Source organism: Haemaphysalis longicornis, unplaced genomic scaffold, assembly GCF_048455015.1.
Source record: "Haemaphysalis longicornis isolate Haplotype H1 unplaced genomic scaffold, Haemaphysalis longicornis Haplotype H1 scaffold_10, whole genome shotgun sequence".
Taxonomy (NCBI): Eukaryota; Metazoa; Arthropoda; class Arachnida; order Ixodida; family Ixodidae; genus Haemaphysalis; species Haemaphysalis longicornis.
Window position 1 is genome coordinate 84,138,176 of NW_027526204.1, and position 19,983 is coordinate 84,158,158.

General features: G+C 45.7%; 1 protein-coding gene across 3 annotated transcripts in view; it reads left to right on the top strand.

Moving 5' to 3' along the window:
* LOC144158860 (uncharacterized) overlaps positions 1 to 19,983 on the top strand; it is a 366,527-nt gene that overhangs the window by 251,830 nt on the left and 94,714 nt on the right. For all 3 annotated transcript variants that reach the window (XM_077690032.1, XM_077690030.1, XM_077690031.1), the window contains one exon: positions 4,282 to 4,508. In XM_077690032.1, coding sequence (XP_077546158.1) covers positions 4,282 to 4,508 — 227 coding nt within the window. The remainder of the gene's footprint in view (positions 1 to 4,281; positions 4,509 to 19,983) is intronic.

The window sequence follows — 19,983 nt, forward strand, 5'->3', positions numbered from 1 at the left end:
AAAGCACATGACAAAACAATCTTTGGCGGAGCTTACGCAATAAGCAATGGATTTTTTCTACCTCTGAAGTCTCCCCAGAGACAACCCGCATCTGACGTAACGCGGAATCCGAGCAACTGATAAAGCCCTTGTTGCCCCTGGTAACTTTGCAGCTCAATGCCATGTTCTCTCTTTTTTCTTTGTTCAACTGTCCGCCCTAGTCTTTCAGAGTTTGTTTCATCTTTACCCGAGTGTAAGTCACAGTTCGTTTGCGCTTTGGGTTTTTGTTTAAACCTCCTGGTAATGTTTTTCTTCCGTTCGTGTCCTTGCTTTGTGTCGTGCGCCGACGTATTGTACACTATTTGTCGTGCTTGGCTAGCTTCTTCTAACGCTGCACGAATGCTGTCTTTTCACAATCCCCAAGTTTTACACTCCTTGAAGACGAACACAAAGAAAGTAATCCAAGGTTGTGCCAAGCTTGGCACAACCTTGGATTCTTTCTTTCGTGAAAGACCTGTTTTCCTTCTGGTGCACATAAGGGCTTCACTATCTTTTGCTGACCGAATTTCTGACGATTTTTTACACCGCGGTTTCTATCAAGAAACCCGAACTTAATCTTTTAGCCTGTTAATTTTTGTAATTTTGAAAGGCTGCTGCTAAACCTTCATGTGCGCATGGAAAAAAAGAAAAATTACAAAGGCAAACTTGTTGACGGAATGCCCCCTCAGACCTGGTAGATAAGATTCCGAACACAGCGTGATGGAGGCGGCGACGAAATAGTGGGCTCTAGAAAAGAATCAACCGCGACCAAGAATCTCCTCTTATGATTCTGTCACACCCGTAGACCCTGGTTGAAGCAAGGGATAAAGACCATGTTAGCGATTGCATTTCATCGGGATGGACGAAAGCACTCTAGCTTTATTTGGTCTCAAGGTCATGGCCTTTTGTACCCAGTAAACGCGGCTTGACGTTGCTAAGAGATCCTAGCGACACGGAAAAGAAAAGAAGAAAGAAAGGGAGCAATTAAAAGAAAAACTTTGCCTGCGTACAAGTAGGAAATCCGATACAAATTACAACATGGCAAAAGATTGTTGGTTCATATTCACTGAATCAATTGAAACAACATTTTAAGTAAAGTGCTTGTATTAATTAAAAAAAATAAATTGTTAAGGCCATGTTCTGAAATTACAAGCCGTGTTCTGAACACGGAACGCCCACTGCCCAAGGGCACACACGACGAACAAAAATGTAATCTTTAGTGTCAATAATGCCGAGCAATTCAGACGATAAAAAATGAATACCTAGGGTGTCTAATACGCCTTGACTTTGGCGCTCTCGCATATGTATTGCAAAACACCTGCTATGAGGATTTTGTATTGTCATTAGACATTGTCAATAGCGTGATCCCGTTAACAATAATGCACTCTAAGAAGTAAGGTTATCAGCAGATTGGTCTCTTTAACAGGCCGCGAGGTATTGAGGACACCATTTACTTGTAGAAAGTTTCCAAGTTATGCAACGTTTTGCCGTATTTAAACGGTAATACATAGCGGGACACGAAAATGTTTGTGTATCGAACAAATGATCTTATCTTTTGAAGTATAGAAAGAAAATATCTCTCAGTTGTAGAATATAAGAAACACCACGTTTCCCGCATTGATGCATTCTCATTTTATGGATGCGCTGTATAATTTTCGCTGTAACTTTCGTGACTTCAACACCATCCTCTACACTGAGCGAAGTATCCTCGTCTCTGAACAAGATCTGAACCGTCCTATTACGCTCGCACGAACACAGATTGGGAAGTAGAGAATCGGCACTGTTAAAGAAGAATGAACCTCAGTAAATCAAGCTAGTACATCATTTTTTGCTGAAATGAAAGCCCTAATAATACAACAACCACGAAATATGACTACAAGACTGCTGTCCTGCTTTTGTAGCGAAAACTACATTACGCTACCTGAAAGTCTTCGCGGGGTCACCAGTTTTGTCCTTGAGCGCTAGAGGTCAAACCTCACCCCCTTCGGCAAGCGCCCGGCACGCAGCAGCGGCCTGATAACGGCGAGAGATAGGCGGCAGGGGAGAGATAGGCGAGGAGGAAAAGCAGACCTGCGTGGGACCCGTGCGCGGGACGGGGCGGAGGAAAGCGAGGAGGCCGCCGCCACAGCGATAAGCGCACGCCACGAAGGCCGCGAGGCGACGTGCGGCGTAGAAGCGTGTGCGATAGAGGGAGACGAGCATCCAGCTGTGGTTCCTCGTACAGTGGTCAGGCTTAAACAATGCCGCGTGGCGAAAAAGAGGAGAAACGCTACTGTTGCGTACAGCTTCGCTCCCTTCAAGACTTACCCATTAGTGTGAGCATCCTTGATTTTTTTTGAGCGTCTTAGCATTTGCGCTGTAATTCTTTAAAAACTTAAAAGCTATTCCTATTCTGTTTTCTGAAAATTCTTGATCCCATTTACTATGGCCTCAACCTTTAAAAATTTCGCTAATCGCACCTATGGTGTGTGTTGGCAGCAGTAGCGAAAATTCGGTTAACTCGTATTGGTTTCATTGAGCTTCTGAAATCATCATGAATATGTATTCATGATGATTTGGCAGTCTGTTGTTTTTGGCTGTCTGGCAGTCTGTTGTTTTGGCAGTCTGTTGTTTTGCCAAACAACTACGTTGTTTGGCAGTCTGTAGCGAGGGAACAGCGCATGCCATTGGTAGCGCGCGTAACACCCATCAGTAGAAGTGGATTTGTGGCTGTTTCGAGTGCAGTAGCGTGTTTGCTTTGACACCGAGCATACGCATGATAACTTCTGATTCTGTTGAAGTTTTATGGGATAGGTGTAGATCACCGGTGTATGTCGTTTTATTTTGTCGTACATCTGTCGTTACCGGCCAAATAACATGCTACCAGTTCGTAGAAGTGAAACATATCCTGCGCGCGATATGAAAGCTCGACCACTTTCGTACCTTGCACATCACGTGAAACGGGCAGGGAACTTCACTGCTGTACTACGCTATCCATCAGAACCTTCGCCCAAGTGTGATATGGGCGGGATTTGAAATATTGACTTTGCTGGAGCACTCATGAAAAACGCAATGCACACAGCGGTAATTTGACCGCATTTGAAGAAATCTGTTGGGATTTAGGGAATTGTAATGGGAAGGGGTGTGTATAAAATATCCACTTCGGACTCTGGCGGCAGGTGAAACTTGCCTGGATAATCGCAGAAGACAACCCTAGTACCCCGAACCATAAAATGTCCTTTAAATTAAGCAAATTTAAGTAGATTGGTTGGACGCGTCCATAGTACAGAGCCGCAGATGTATGCTTATACTGATTTCGCTTTTTTTTCTGTTTTGTATGTACGACTAGCGTCACTAGAAAAGTTTGGTTTCAGAGTATCGGCGCGATTTCTCCTATTGTTCCGCGCCTCCACCACCATCAATGGTCAGTTCGCATCGCGTGACATTTAGTTACACTGCGACTGTTCATGGGCGTCGGCATTTTGGTTATGCGTTTTAGTCGGTCAACTCTGGTTCGCTTAGCTTGTCTTCCCTGCTTTGCGGCACGCACGACTGATGTCGTTCCGAATGCGAACCAAAGATAACTCATGTTACAGAATTTCAGCAGCTGAAGTGTGTTAAAGATCCCGTTTCACTGCATCTTCGGTAGTGTTATTAAAAAACGACCAGGACGAAGTTAGCAAGGAGCCCGTAGAAGATGCAATCTCTTAACACTGATAAACACCAAAATGGCCGCCGTTGCTTACTTGCGTGCCTCAGTGACGGTATTCTGTATCTTATATGGTGACACTATAGGTGGTATTCATTGAAAAGTTTAGCTGTCAATTTCGTCGCTTGGCAACACTGCAAACGGCCACAGATATGGCCGATGCGCCACGGACATGGCGCTGCTTGGGCCACTGCGCCCGCACGCCGAAGAAAAAGAAACACCAGCGTGCGTCGTCTGCTCCGTTTAAACCCGATTCTCAACGGTTGTGTGAGCAGAGATGTTATTAATCGCACTCACAGTGGACTCGAGGCAATACTTTGCGTTCGGTGAGGTAGTGTTTGTAACGTGCAACTCACCTAATGTGCTTAGTACGGACAAGTACCGCCATCCCGTGGCGCCCGACGTAGCCAGTAACAGCACACTCACACGGTTGCCTGCATGCGCGCCTCGTCAGTGAATACAAGCAATATACTACCTAAATAATTTTCTTAGCGCTGGCGTGGAGACCTGGGCCATCATGTGCTCATCAGTGTGTATCCTCTTTGTCTCCGTCCTCTCCCTCTTCCCGAACACAGGCGTGCTGGTCTTCTGGTCCCCGTTCCACGATCCCCGCGTACACGAGAGAGCGCCGGCGGGTGTCCACGTGACAACGGTGCGGGCGCTGGACGAGTCCGCCCCTGGAAAGCCCGTCGCGTACAGCCTGCTGGACGTCAAGGACTCCAACCACTTCCACCTCAACCACATCACGGGAAACCTGACCACAGCGAGACCCATCACACGAAAGGTCGGCGACAAGTACGAGGTGAGCGGAAGTTGGATTGATTGATTGATTTAATGGATGAACTTATTTAAAACAGGCGACGGATAACGCTCTGTGACGAAGGAAGAGGTATTCCGGTTGGAGTTATCGTGCGTGTAATCCAGCATTTGCGAGAAAATAGAACACTTCATACTGTCTGCCTTGCCTGTGGGTCTCAGTTGTATTTTTTATTGCTCCCGTTGCGCTTGTGATCGCCCGATGGGAATCACAATTGCCCTACGTCTGTTTAGATGTGGTGCTCTGGCATTACCTGAAGATTCTACTATGTCGTCAGTTAGTTGTAATGAGCCGAAGGGAATAGAATGCATCCCTTTATTATAGTAAGGAGGCTAAAAGGCCTGGTTGTGGGATATGGGAGCAATGTAGCGGAAGTCGGTTATCCCTATATTATAGCAAGGAGGCCAAAAGTCCTGGTTGTGGGATATGGGAGCAAGGTAGCGGAAGTCGGATCAGACTAATTTTTTTTCAGGGAACTCCAGGCGTGCACGTTAAGCACATCATATCGGGTACGCCCATGCGGATTCCACACGGACGCTGGTGTAAGCGGCAAAAACACTCTCACGACAATAACATGTGCAGCCAATTGGAAAAAAAAAAAATCCCGGGCCATCTCCACTAACGTGAATCCTGGGGAGGGGGGAAGCATGTAGTGTATAAGTGTGTTTGTTCTTGGCGCCTTGGCATTTTTGCCCACGGGCATTAAACCGTCCGGGGTAGAGCTATACAGCTTTGCTGTAAAAGTCTCCTGCCTTTGAAGCACGAAGCATTCTTGCGGGAGGCGTTGGAAAATTTGTGTCCCTGTGTTTTTTTTTCGTACGGATGTTTGCCTACGGAGATGAACCGTTCCAACTCGAGGAGTTGGAAAACGAGCGTCTCGCTGTGATTTGTTGGTACGCATTAGGTTCTAGCGCAAGGCGTTGGAACACGAGTGTTGCGGTGTTTTAGTACCATGGCTACATGAGACAACGATGGCAGTTGACGCCGACAGCCCGAGCCCACAAGGGGCTTAGCCCCCCAAAATTGAGCCACCTGTGAACCACGACGGGTGCGATCCATAAAAAGTCGTTAGGGAGCCACCAAGGCCGCGCTTCAGGGCAATAATCTAGAGAAGGGGTGACGATATGACGTCATTCTACTTTATAGAGAATTGTTTTCAGTCCGATTACTGTAATTTTCTTAAATATTTGCGATATTCCTCTGACGCACTCTATGCGTTCTGGAGAAGTCGTTGGGTGTTCTCCGGTTTTAAAGTGCTGGTCGCAGCCAGCTTAGCAGGCTGAACATACATACCTAAATGAGATGGATAAGGTTGCATGTGCTGTTACTGCCGCAGGAGTGTTACCTAGTTATAGAAAAGTGCCTGGAAGTGGTCCATCCGGAGGGGATGCACGCCGTACGGGCGAACTCCGCGAAAAGGATTTCTCCTAGAGGCATATATACGTTATGATTTCAGATACAGTCTTACAACCTAAGAACTTGCATAATAGTGACATGAGTGGGTTTCATTGAAAATTGTGCAGCAGCATAAGAAGTCAAGAGCTTCGTGTCTTGTTTTACCTCTGTGATTTAAAAAAAAATTCAGTACCCTTCCACTCTGTGAAGAAGGATGGCCAGAGAAGCTGTGGTACGTAATGTTAGAGTCGTCTTAATCGCTAATTGAGATATAATTTGTTTCATGTAGTTCTGTTAAAACAACAGTTAGAACCGTTTTTGGTACCCATTCTCCCAGATGGTCCTGTTCTGACATCAGACTATGTATGTAAAGTTCACAAATTCACTGCGAAATGTGACAAATAAATGGAACTCGTCGTAATGGTAGAGTCGTCTTCGCGGCAAACTGCTATTATTTTTTTCGGTATGCTTTTGAACACAGCCCTCCGTAGATGCCCACGCTTCACTGTGCTACACAGAATGTGTAGCCTCCATTACCGACCTCCGTTAGGTCAACTTCACTTCCAAACAAAAAATTATTGCTTTGAAGACATATTTTCAGAAGCAACATAAGCTGACTTGCGTAATATTATGCAGGGCGTAGATACCGATGATATTTTTTAGAAGTTATTTTTCTTTCGTGCGAACCGTTTTTTTTCGGTGATGAAACCTGCTTTAAAGATAGCGTGACACGTAACCAACAGACTCTCGTCAAGTCCAACACTAAAACATCTCCACTGTTAAAACTCTATGCTGCCTGCTGAGCTAACGACGCGGTGTTCCTTCTCTGTCGTCCCTTGGAACTACCCAACTTTGCCAGATTCTATAAATAATCTTTATCCTAATACAGTGAAAGCTCGTTAATTCGACACCCGTTAATTCGGAAATTCGGATAATTCGGACGGCTCTATTGGTCCCGGCCAAAGCGCATGTTAGTCTATGGGACCAAACCTTCGTTATTTCGTCAGAATTCGGCCCCGAATAGCTTAATTCGGACAAATGCTGGTCTCCGGACCGATGAAGAAATTATTAATGATGTCACGGGCGCACAGGAAGACCATGATTCTCACTAAGAATCATGCGAGGAGGTGCAGCCGCGACCTCATCGCACCTCACGAGAAGTCTCGGAGGCGCTTTTGATATTGGAGGACGTTTGCCTGAGCAGTTCCGACAGTTTGCGTGCTGTTGGCCACTTGGAAGAGTTAAGAAAAATTGTAATGTCAGCCGGAATCTGCGCGAAAAAGCAGACTACTATTACAAAATACTTCAGCAAATAAAGGTAAGCTTCTCAAACGTGATCCTAATGTTTTTTTTCCTGTTCATTCATTAATTCAGCATTCGGATAATTCGAACATTTTCCCCGGTCCCGTGAGATCCCAATTAACGAGCTTTTACTGTATATTCAAAATACAGATATAGTGCGACTGACTCGCGCCGAAACTAACTAGAGTACACGGCACAGGGTATATTTCGCACCTAACGTCTGTGCACGATCGGTTGACGAAACAAGTGAAAAAGTCTGCTTGGTAACGCGTCGCTTTAAGATAAGAAAGCCCACAAACTATTTCGTTGCACTTCAACACAAGTCAGAAATAACGGTCATCTGACGTCTCTAAGTTTAAAAAAAAGTAATTAGGCAGAAATTGGCTTCAAAAGTATTTGTAAGACAGAACTGCGCAATGAATTTGTAGGCTTTGCGTCATGTACAAAGTGATATTTAAATACAGATTTTAACTTAACAGCTGCGCATAGACGGATGCACCGATCAGGTAGGGGCTGAATGTGTCCGCTGCCCACCGCCTACGCTTCAATTCATCAACTGAGAGCGTTGGCTTGGACTTTCTGACGTATGCCGTACGTTCCAGCATGGCGGCCTATTTGTTTTTTCCGTTCGGACATTGCAACAGCCCAGTTAATGGACTGCTCTTTGCTGCGCGCAAACACCCCGACATAACCATACTAAACTCACCATACAACCCCGCCACATCCGCTTTAGATCCCACCAAAAGAACCACACATCTGCACAACGGGAAAATATGGTGTCACGTCGAACGGCTGGGAAGGAACAGCGTAGTATTTAGATTGTAAAAAAAAAAAAAACAGGCCCTTGCAACGTAGTTTATAAAGGGAAGCTTTTTATGTTTCACTATCGGCGTATGTCGCGTCGAAAACACACTGCAGGAAAGCCAACTTTCTTTGACGGGGTTGATGGTTGCAGGTGAAGCGAAAGAAAAAAAGCAATGCTTGCCGTGGTCGGAAGCGAACCATGGTCCCTCGCGTTACGAAGCCGATGTCTGTCCGATTGTGCTATTGCTATGCGGGCAACGCAGTTTCTATTCGCAAAGGGGTGCGGAACATGCAAAATTACTCAGAGAAACAATGCACCCCGCCGTCTAACGACGATGCCCGCTAAACGCAGATATTTCTTCGTGCGAAATCAAATGGCGCAGGGTTAAAGTCGAAGCCGCTGTGATCAAAAGTCCACACTGCGTGCGAGTCATAGTTCAACGAGTCAGAGTCCAAACCCTCTGCGAATCAAACTCAGGCGTCAACCAAGCGATCCCCCAAGAGAAAGCTTCGCGTTTCTCTTGGAACAGTTCATGATTTTTTTCGTTGTAGCGGATGCAGGCTGCGGTGTGCAAATGTTGTAAGATTTGACGTCGCATTGAAGCTAAACCTTCGCAGGGAAAATCGCACTGAGAATGGGATAGTCGCTGTCTTGTTTATCAATAAAATTTGTGACTGCCGCTCACGGCCTTTTCAAGCAGCTCATTTGAACAGGATGGTTAAAATATCTCGCCATTGGAACATAACTCTTTTTAAGATAATGCTGACCGCGTTTTTTAAACACCACATTTTAGAGGTTGCGTCAATTTTTAGTAGTGCCTGTTTTAGATGGTGCGCACAGTTATCGTCGATTTTTTTTTAAACCGCCAAAAATGGCTTTATTTAGTTGCATGTTAGTAAATAAAACGCGTGAGCGTTCGTGTGGCTAAACGGTGTTTTCACTAACCGAAACATGTTTCCGTTCTTTTGATTTGTTCAGCCTCACTTCGATCGCATTACCTAATAAGCCGTACTTTCCATACCTAACAAACCGTACCTAACAAGCCGTACTTTCTTTTTATACGGACTAAAATACACTCGCGATAATTCGAACACAAAGGTACCCTAGGATTTCGCTTGAATTTTCAGAAGTTTGAATTATCAGACGTCCTCATAAATTCGACTGGGTGCAACAAACGAACTTGTTTTGTAGTGAAATATTCACATATTTAACAATACAACACTCGCAGACAGCGCTGAAGTACTATTCACACTTTGAAAGCCACAGCGAATGGATGACTGCTTTGTCTTTGCATGAGAATCCAAAAGAAAGTTTGGAGCGCCAGCAAAACCAGCCAGTCCATTGATTTGACACGTGAATGCAGGTAATCGGCTTTATTTTGGCTGTTAGTGATACAAGGATTCACATGTGCAGCTAGAAGCGGCAACGGTAGCGGATATGTTCCGACACGGACAAGCAAAAAGTATGAATTAACCGATTGTACGGGATGAAGCAGTTTGAATTAGGCGTGTTTAGAATGCATTTAAAACATACCGGGCCAACCACAACTTTGAAATTTGTTTAAGTCAACCGAAAGTTTGAAATATCCGACCGGGCCAACCACAACTTCGAAATTTGTTTAAGGTAGGTCGACACCCTCAAAAACGCATTTTTTGAAAAAAAAAAGGCTTTTTTTAAATTTCGCATTTTCAACATCCCTCTCTATTGAATAATATTTAGAAAAAAAATTGTGCTGTTATCTTAATCGGTTCCAAAGTTATGATCATTTTTCAACCCCGCCGAGACGCATCCGAAACCGAAACTGAAGGTTTCCGATTCCGCAGTATGTGCCATATCGTCCTAAATGTTTCTTCGTATATAGGTTACGTAATGCTAATTTATTTAGCTACATTCTAAGCTTTCGGACACATTTCGGGATATTGTACACTTGATTTATTTCAAAATTTTCACTAAGGGGCAATGGGTGGCCCACTCGTGTTCACGTTGCGCGCATTTGCATTGCCTTGCGTTCGTGTCTGGTTGTCCGTGCTTTTTCGTATGCCGTTTTAAGCTCACGGATTTAGTTCTAGCCTCGCTAGGAGACAGTTATAGTACTTTATAGTCTGCAGTTACAGTTATAGTACGAGGAAGGCGTGCCTGACCACTGACTGTCACCGTATGACGAAGGCTGCACGTGAGTCATCTGTAAGACGCGAAACAGGCAAAAAAAATATGTGCGCCTCAGCTCGGCCAAACGGAGATCGTGCCGGTTACAAGGAGGGTGCAAGCTATAAGCCTGGCGGATTTTAGGCGCATTGACTGTTTCTTATAATACGTACAATAGGTCTAAACCTTCAAAGCCATTTTTCTCAAAACTTGATTTTTTGCAACCATTAGTTACGCGAACAGTGATAACTTTGCTTCTAGAAATTGTTTTTTTACGAAACTTTGGGTACTGTTTATTTATATATAGAGCTATGTAATCAAGCAGAATGACTGAAAAATATTGGTAACTTTTTATATTATGGCCAGTTGTGTGAAACCCAAACGTACCGGATATCAAATTTTTGAGTCTTTTTATGATTACGCAACTTAGCTTAAAGATGTGATATTCGTGGAGGTTAGTTGCACAGGCTATTGTCTTCATTATGTTCCTGCCAAGTCGTGTTTGAATCGCACCTACCATTTTGTACTTATGACTGTTCGCGCAACATGCATATTTTGGCGCATTTTAATTTATATAAATTTTTTGTTAGACATTTTTAGCAATTTTATCTATTTAACGTTTCTAACTCTATAAGCTTTACAAGCCAAAAATATAATTGTAACCTTTGGGCTACACCTGTACATTTTTTTTTTCGAAGGTGGTGACCTACCTTAAGTCAACCGAAAGTTTGGAATATCCGAGCTTGAATTATCGCGAGTGTACCGTAGTTCAGCCGAGTCCCTGACTCGGTTTTCCTTTAACCTGATCCATTCGAATAAACCGTAGTTAGCAGTACTTCCTTCACGCACTCATCAGGTACGGTTTAACGAGGTTTCACTGTACCTATATAACTTTAAACGTGCCGCCTGCACTATGATCCTAATAGGTGATGTAGGCGATAACTGTTTTAGCGCACAAATAGGACAACCAGTTAGTTGGCCGATTTAAAAAAAAGCGTAAGCTGGGCTAGGCTTTCGATATGACACTGCTGTCGTGTCCAGAACGACATATAATATCGATTCATCTGCATTGAACTATTTTCGCGTAATCACTTCCATGAGCAGCTGGGGTCTTTTTTAAGTGCGAATGCACTTCTTAAGCGAGCCTGAAGCGTCCGCCGCCGTCCGCATAGCAACAGCTGCGGGTGCGCGCGCTCCTCGTCTTCCTTGGCAACGGGGGGAGATGGGCGCGCGCTGCCTGGCCGCTGACATGGCACATACCCACGTGGGGGATTGGCCAGGAATCGGGCGTGAGAAGGGCTAATGCACCCGCTTAAAGGAGTACTGACACGAAATTTCAAAGCTGAGATCCGCTCTAGCAATCAAGTACAACGACAACACAAATAGGTGTCTGTGAATAAATGCATCTTTCTTTCTTTGTAGTTGTGTGTGTGTGTGATCTCTCTTTCGCGAACATTACCGAACCGCGCAAATTCAACTCGTGCATTCGCACTTTCACGTTCTTCCCCTCGGGGAAATGCGGGGAATTTTAGGAGTTATCTTGCACAGTTTTAATTTCAAGTAAAATGTCTTTTGTTCAGTTCGACGGTTATGGAATTGTACTGTTTTAACGCCAAAAGAGGTTGAGGCCTTTTCGAGTTACTGCGGGGGCAGCAACGTTTCACCTGTAATTGTACATAGGCTCTAGTTATATCAAGTAAACTCTCGGGCTAAGATCGAGGTGAAAACCTCGCTGTACTCAAAATATCCTACTAATAAAACAGGGAAACTAGGCCACTGGAAAAAGCACCCGGTGTCCCATGTTGCTAACTATGTCTTAAGAAAACGATCCCACCCCGAAGCGAGTGTGTGAGTGAAAACTTTATTGCGTAACAGCCAGTAATCCTAGACGTCGGCCAAGAGCCCTTGGGCTCTAGCAGGGTGTTCGGCCAGCTGAATGGCCCAGACTTGATCCGCTAGGTCGGAGCTGAGCAATACGGTCTCCCATTGCTCTACAGTAGCGATGTTGCGACCTAACGTTGTCGCCTGTGGACAGGCCCACAGAATGCGGGATAAGTCTGGCCTGTCCTTACACCGGTGGCACTTGTCAGAATATTGCCCACGGTAACAGTGACTGTACGCAACCGGGTGGGTGTACGAGTTGGTCTGTAGAAGTCGCCAAGCCACGGATTGCCATCTACTGAAGGTAGGATGAGCCGGGGGGAAGCGGGTCTTCTCTAGCCTGTAATGATTCGTGATGTCCCTGTAGGACACAAGGCGATCCCTACCCGAACTGCGAAGTGAATGAGCGTTGTTGTCGTCACCATCTCGGTCAGAAAATCCTCAAGCGGCGTCGTGCCCAAATTTATTCCCTGCCAGGCCAGAGTGTACAGGTGCCCATATTAGACATATCTTGCCCGAACGCTGAATGCTGTTGAGCCCAGTCCTTAGAATTGCAGATGCGTCTGGGGAGATGCGCCCCCTTGCGTAATTTATAATAGCAGATTTCGAGTCGCTCACCACGTATTTGATTTTTGCGGATGCCGTCATTGCCAGGGCAATGGCCGCCTCTTCGCCCGCCTCCGGTTCGTTCGTGAGGACCGACCCGGAGCTGATGGTATTGCCTCGTTGATTGACTATTGCAATTGCCATGGCATTGCGACCCGGATAGTCGGCCGCGTCCACGTACACCACGTCCTCCGAATTTCCGAATCGTTTGTGCAGGGCTCTCGCCCTTGCCTGCCTGCGTTCCTGATTGTGAACCGGGTGCATATTTTTAGGGATCGGTGGGATATGAATTTGATCAAGCACTTCGGGAGCCAAGGGTATCTTGTGAGTGCCTGTTCGCAGGTGGTTGATGCCCAGGGAGCCGAGAATATGCCGACCCGTCCGGCTGTAGCTTAGCCGTTCTCGTTGAGCCAGCCGTTGATCCTCTATTAGTTCGCTGAGGGTATTGTGAAGCCCCAGCGCCTCGAAACGTTTGGTCGGAGCAGTGATGGGGATGCCGAATGCTTCTTGTAGGCCCGTCTAATAAGGGCGTCAATTTTGAGTTCTTTGTCTTTTCTGAGGTGTAGAAAAATTAATTCATTTGTCCGCGCTCGCTACAACGGAAGCAGTCGTTACGCAATACGGCCGTCTAACTTAGCACTGGTCAATGACGAAAACCCTACACATATACTCTTGGTAAGCCATTGATTCCTGTATATTAAGTCGCTAATTTCCTCGGAGGCGTTTTAGAAATGGTGCTCGAAAGGATATTTATGCAACTCCTCGTTTCCTCGGTGCTTTAACTGATGATCATATCCACGGGTGTTTTCGCTGGCCGTAGACGCAATAGGCACTTCCACACAAAAAATTATTAAGTTTCAGTCGCATTCCAAGATATTATATACAGTGAACTCTCGTTTGAGTGTACTTCAAGGAACCCAAGGAAGTAGTTCGCCTAACCAAAAGATCGCTAAACTCATAATTCACTTTTAAAAATATGAATAAGCGCTAGGGCACACAGCAGACATTTTGAAATGTGTGAAATGCAATTTATTAAGTACATCAATATTATACGAAGCTTACAACAGTGCATTGCTGTACATCTCGTTTCAAAAAAAAAAAAAAACTTCGACTTTACCTTGTTCTGGTGCTCCTGAAGCGAAACCAGTAACAGAGCTGTCCAGAGGGTATGTTTTGTCTACTCTCTGTGGCCCAACAGACACCAAGCAAAACGCGCAATCTGCGTAGTTCCCCTGGTTCCCCGCTCCCGCAGGGCGGCTGGTTCTCTGTGATGATGTAAACAGAAGCGATGCTGCGCTGCCGCCGTTCATCTGATCTCCATTGGATCGGCGGTGTCAGCGCCAGCCGTAACGCCAGCTATGCTGCGCCGCTAACGGCGGAGATGGGCGTCGGCTGCGCCTGCGCTGCAGAGCGCATAACTTCTTTGAACTGATTTCAAAAATGCGGTCATGTCCGCTGATAAAGTTCGCTCAACTGAAATGAATGAATGAATGAATGAATTTGTTGACAAGGAAAAAGAAAGGAAAGGCCACCAGCAGGCGTAAATTGTCACACCTAGGGGTGGACACCGGAACGCCTGCTGGTGTGGGAGTTGGGGCAGGGGTGAGATATTCATAGAGAGGAGAGACAGAGGATTGCAGTGACATATTTACAGAAGACAAGAGAGAGAGGGGCATATTTACAAGGTAACGCACACTCACACATGCACACACAACGTCTGGTCCACAAGAGGGGAAAAAAGTAAAAGTCTAGACACGCAGTCACTGGGTCCACAGTCACAGGGAGTGTAGTGCCAGGCGGAGCCCAGAGGCGTCCAGGTATCCGCCCAGCGCCCCATGGACGCTGTCCCTCTCCCTGGTGTGGCCCGGTGGCCATAGGAGCTCGTCTAGCGGCCGAGCCCTTCCCCCCAGGGCTGCCAGCAGTTCCGGCCTCCCTGCCGCATACACAGGGCACTCGAAGAGCAGGTGTGGCCGGGACTGAACAGGTGCGCGGCAGTGCTGGCAGGCAGGGCTGTCGGCCAGCCCCAGGCGGTGTTTAATATTCGCCATTTCAATATTCGTTCAACTGAAAAAAGTTTGCATTGGATTCTCGAGGAAACCACCGGGGATTTTCTAAAAGTTCGTTATTGTGAATTATTCGCTAAGCCGACGTTCGTCCAAGTGAGAGTTTACTGTACAACTCCCAGGCAATGTATATACGCGTTAATACCGAAAAAAGAACATATCTTGGCAGTCTTGCAACTGAAAGCGATTCACTTTGCCATCATTCTTCTTGCCTCTACTGCGGCTTACCGGACAAAAATGTAACAAGAAGAGCAGAAAAGAAGCGCAACTTTCACTGTTGTCCCCACGTCCTTGACGGGGCGTTGTCTCCCGTGTCCTACGCAAGAAAGGAAACGCTCCAATTAATCCGAGCGTTCCCGGCGCCCCAGGGGCAAGTAAGAGTAAACACCACAGCTCATGGAAGAGCAGCAGCGAAGACACGCTGCGTTCTTGTTTTGGCCCTGTCAACGAAAGGCCTACCACTTCGTCTTCACGCCCGTCTTCTTCTTTTTGTTTGCGTCGTTCTGACACTTTTTGCGTCGTTCTGACACTTTGCGCCTGCACCGAGCACTTTCGGGCTTGTCCGTGAAAGGAGGCCCGCTTTATTGCCGGTCGGTTGGCTGCCACGCCAGCTGAGGTCTGGCTGTTGTCACCGGCAGCGATGCAACAAAAGCACGAAGACGGCAGCGTTAGAAGAAATGAAAGCCACCAAAAGATGGCGGGTGAGAAAAGGAGAGGGTGGTGAGAAACAGGAGGAGAATATATGACAGGGACTGGGAGGAATTTGTGTCACTCATGCCTGGTTCGGTGTCTAGCGCAACAATAAAAAACACCACGCCTGTAAAACGTCCGCTTAGCCTCGTAGGTGTAAATGCCTAACGACGTTTTTAAGCGCATGGGGAACTTAGTTTAACACACTGTCCCAAAAAGTGCGGTGCAGGCATAGTTTTCAATGTCATTTTTTGCGCTAAAGACAGTCTTAAGAGAATACTACCTAGCTTGGACCCCAACCCTTCTGAGTTTAAAAACATGCCAAGAAAATTGTCTTCTTGTAAGCTTCGGACTGCAAATATTTTACAAAGTAAGCGTCCGTAAAATTTTGTTTCTCTGCCCAAAACAATTTGTCGCTAATCAAGATGCCGGAAATAAGTCGCTTAGCTCCCCATTTCATGGCAGGCTTCTATCTCTTTTTGAATGACGCAAAATTGATAGACCAATGAGCACAACCCGTAGCGGACCAGTTGGCATCGGCGCACGTGGGCAGTTTTTAAGGCACCTAAACATGCAAGTTCGGTATACATTTGCAGTGGACGTCCTGATGGAAGCGTCGTCATAGGACACTTCTTCGTGAACATTACGAGTGAGCAAGCAAGATCACAGAAACTAGTTCTATACAAGTTCGCACGCTTTGTGTGTGGCATGCGTTTTCCGGTCATTCTTGTTTATATCACAGCAGTGTAAGAACAGCCTGCGTGAGTAGGGCAATATGTGCAGCTTTACATTTCGTTCACTGTAAAGCCAAGTCCTGAAAACCTACGTATGAATAGAATTGGGCTTGCCAGACGAAGAAATTTAAGGGGTAAGTACCCATGGTTTATTGATAAAAACGTGTCGGAAATTTTTCTTTTAAACTTCCTTCTTTTTTTTTCTTCTAGAAGAAAAAAGTTCAAGTGTAGTATTCAAGCACAACATTACAACAAGAATCAACTACGGCGACTCGATCGAGTGTTAGTGCAGACGGACAGTGAACTGCTTGAATTTCCCTCTAAGACATCTTGTTTCAGTTGAAGTAGCGCCACCACATAGCGCTGTATGCGCGCTGCTCGGCAGACGGAAGTATTTTGAATAGCGCGCGCTTAGCACTGAGTTCCTGATAACGGATGAATACCAAAATTAACCTAGGAAGGAATCGGCCAAGTTCGACGAACCCCCCAGTATGCGCGAGTGCGTGTGGTTGTGCCTGTGGCATCAAGAACAATATTTAAAGGGCGAAGCACCTTACGGCCGAGGCTTCTCCATCCGGCGTCCGGCGTCCGTGCTCACGGCACAGCACCGTGTAAATCGAAACATCTGTGAACAAAACGTTCGCAAAAGGTTAACAAGAACGAAATGAAAGGTTCACAAAAGGTTAGAAAGAGAGAGAGAGAGAGAGAGAGAGAGAGAGAGAGAGAGACGCACACCACCGTGTAACTCGAAACATCTGTGCACAAAAGGTTCACAAAAGGTTAACAAGAACAAAATAAAAGGTTCACAAAACGTTAGAGAGGGGGAGAGAGAGAGTGCTCCTGGAGAGCCGTGGTGCGCATGCGCGAGGAACATTGGATTGGGTTAGATTGGATTGGATTGGACTAAATTGAATTATATTGGATTGGATGTATTGGGAATCGCTTTAGCAGCAGTAAGCACTTTCACGGGTGATTTACGGTATGAACGATCCCTAGTGTTGCGCCCACTGGTCATGATTCGGTTCGTGGAGATGCGTGAATTTTCTCTTGCTATTTATAGTGCGATGAGGCGAAATCTCAAACCCTGTGGAATATTTATTTGGCCTACTGGACATGATAACCGCCCCCAACTTTTTGTAATCAAAACCCCCGCTTCGATATCAGCAGAAAATCACGGGCGAAAGGTTATAATTCTTGTTTCGGGATATCCGCGCGTGTTTGATTTCTTGCCCCAAGGCTTAAATTGGCCGTTTTTTTATTTATTTATGCCTGCGTTGGAGGCGTCCGCGCAGGGAACACACGTCCAAAAGCTTGAAAATGAGTTTCGCATTACTAAGGGCCCCTCATGCCAGGCACGCTGCTGCAAGCCGTCGTTGCTCCCTATGCCAAACTAACTTCATCGCTCCAAGCGACAAATGACTGATAGTACATATCCGTGTTTTATCGAGCAGTGTGAGGTAGATCGTGCTGCGGTTAGCACGAAAAGGTGTATGCGTTTTATCGAGCACAGCAATCTTAGAATGGGACTAGTATTTTTGGTGCTGCAGGTGGCAGCGTACATTTGCATTTGCTTTTCTTGGTTTGTTCACACTGTACAAATGTTATTTACCTATTGCAAGGGCTTTCAATATGGCTTGCTGTAAACACTGACGAGATAAGAACATAGCGTTTTTTTTTCATTGAACCAGCATGGGCAGGGGGCACACGGACAATTTAAGTCTTGTCAGCTATCGGCGCCGGAATTTCTACCTTGCTTATGTATGTCGTGCGTTAAATTTTGGTCCCCTGTACTGTTTTCGCTCTCGCTTCTTTGAATCTGCTTTGTACCTGCGCTGGAATTTATTCTACGTCGCTTCTTCTGACGCTGCCATGTGAGTTCACTTCGGCGAAGGGTGGAAACACACAACACCGTTTCTCCCGTCGCGGCTCCTGCGCCGCCAGAGCCATTCGGGAGAGTGAGACAATCCTGCACTAGCCAAGAAGCAACTGCAGGAACACAGCGAGCTAAGGACCGTTGCTTTGCTTTGTTTGCTGCGCAACGTCTGTGTCGGTTACTATTCCTCCTTTTATGCGCTAGGGTAACTGCCGGCCCGCTGGGACGTCTGTTATCGTTCCTTCCACCGAGCTCGCAATGAATTTTGTCTAGTGGTCTTGTTCCTGGATGTTCCTGGACACTTTTTTATTGGAATACCTCGCGCCGTTTTTTCATCTGCGATTGTCGTTATTACTCAGAAAGTAAAAAATAAAGCCCACAAAATAGTTGCGGGAGAACTTAGAAAAGTAGCAATTCCTGACCTTTTTACAGGCGAAACATGATTTGTTGTGTTTCTTCCTCGTCATGGTGACCTTTGTTTTGATTTAGTTTGCGTTGAAGATATGTTCTACTAGTGCAGCATGAGGAGGTGTCGAATTGTAGGTTTAAAACAACAGAACAGCGATCTCTAGTATGAAGCACCTAAAAAAGCAGATGTAGCATTATCCTGCGCTTTTATTAACACTGTGGATACGCACGTACTATCAGGCAAAGCACTGTAGTTTAACTCTTACTAAAAGAATGACATTTCATGTGTTTGCATTTCCTACGCTAACTTATCTTACAGAAACTTGATACTTTGTGAAGCAGCTTGAAATAAACCTTAGGTGAGTTCAAAGAACTACTGATAGAGTAATAATAATGGTAAGGCCCAGGGTTGTAAGAGAAGGGTCATCGATTGGCAAACCAACGTAGAATGCTGGGGGAAGTTTTTCGTCGAAGAGTGTTGTATAGAGGAGCAACAACGGATCGATAACAGAATCAACTAAAAGTTACTGCTGAAGCTGTAACTTTCAAGCTATAAGGTTATGTGCCTTCTTCGCGCTGCGTAAAAATATGTACTGTTTAAGTCGCTTCGTCGTCGGGGTTGATGGGCCATACCGCATTTAGCTCCGCTACAGCTAAATGGCAGTAGACAAGAAATAATGGAGGTAACGACACTCCATCTTTTGTAATCCAAACCGAGTAATTTTGTTCGAACTAATGCGGTATTGACAAAAATACAAAAATATTTTTTCTACATTAATTCTTATCTAGTTTATTTTCTCCTATAGTTCTGAACTTTCTAAAACAAGTTAGTTCTCGTTAGAACAGGAGTATTGTTTACTGCAGCGTTATGACCAAAAGTGTGTATCAACCTGTTGAGCCAAAGCTGATCTCTCAAGCGGAACTTGCTGCGCGTGTCCAAGACAGCCTCGACTAAGATCGTTCCTCGCGCGAACGAACGGCTCCAACATCTGCTTTGCTCGAAATAAACAAACACTCATTCTCCTCCTTTCCCTTTCAAAAAAGTGCGCGTGTATATTCTTCGACCGTAATTTTGTGCTGCAAGGCTCGCGTGTTTCAGATTTTCTTCGTATTATAATGTCTTTATTGGCAGACTAGGCTATTTTATATCGTTTCTCTTTCGTTCTTTCTGAATATTCCCACGTCAGAAGCTGTCAACCTACTTAAGGAAAACCGAAGAAGAAGGATAACCCGGAATGCTCGAGCCACGCTAAAACATGTCGCCGCGCAAGCTGGCATCTTTTATATCCCACTCAGACAACGCGCCCCTGTCGCCCGCTTACTCAGGCCGAGCAGTGCTGGCGCCACAACAATATCAGACTTTGCGTTTCCTTTTACCGGAACTTCTTTCGTTTTCCCTTTTCTCCGTTGTTGGGTCACAAGTTTGTTCTTTCTTATTTACGAGTTCTCTACCTCGTTTCGTTGTCGTGTGCTATCATTTTGCCGAGCCAGAATCAAACAGAGGTTAAAGTCAAGCTAACCCAAGATATCTCTAAAAAATGTTTAGTAGTTGGATCTC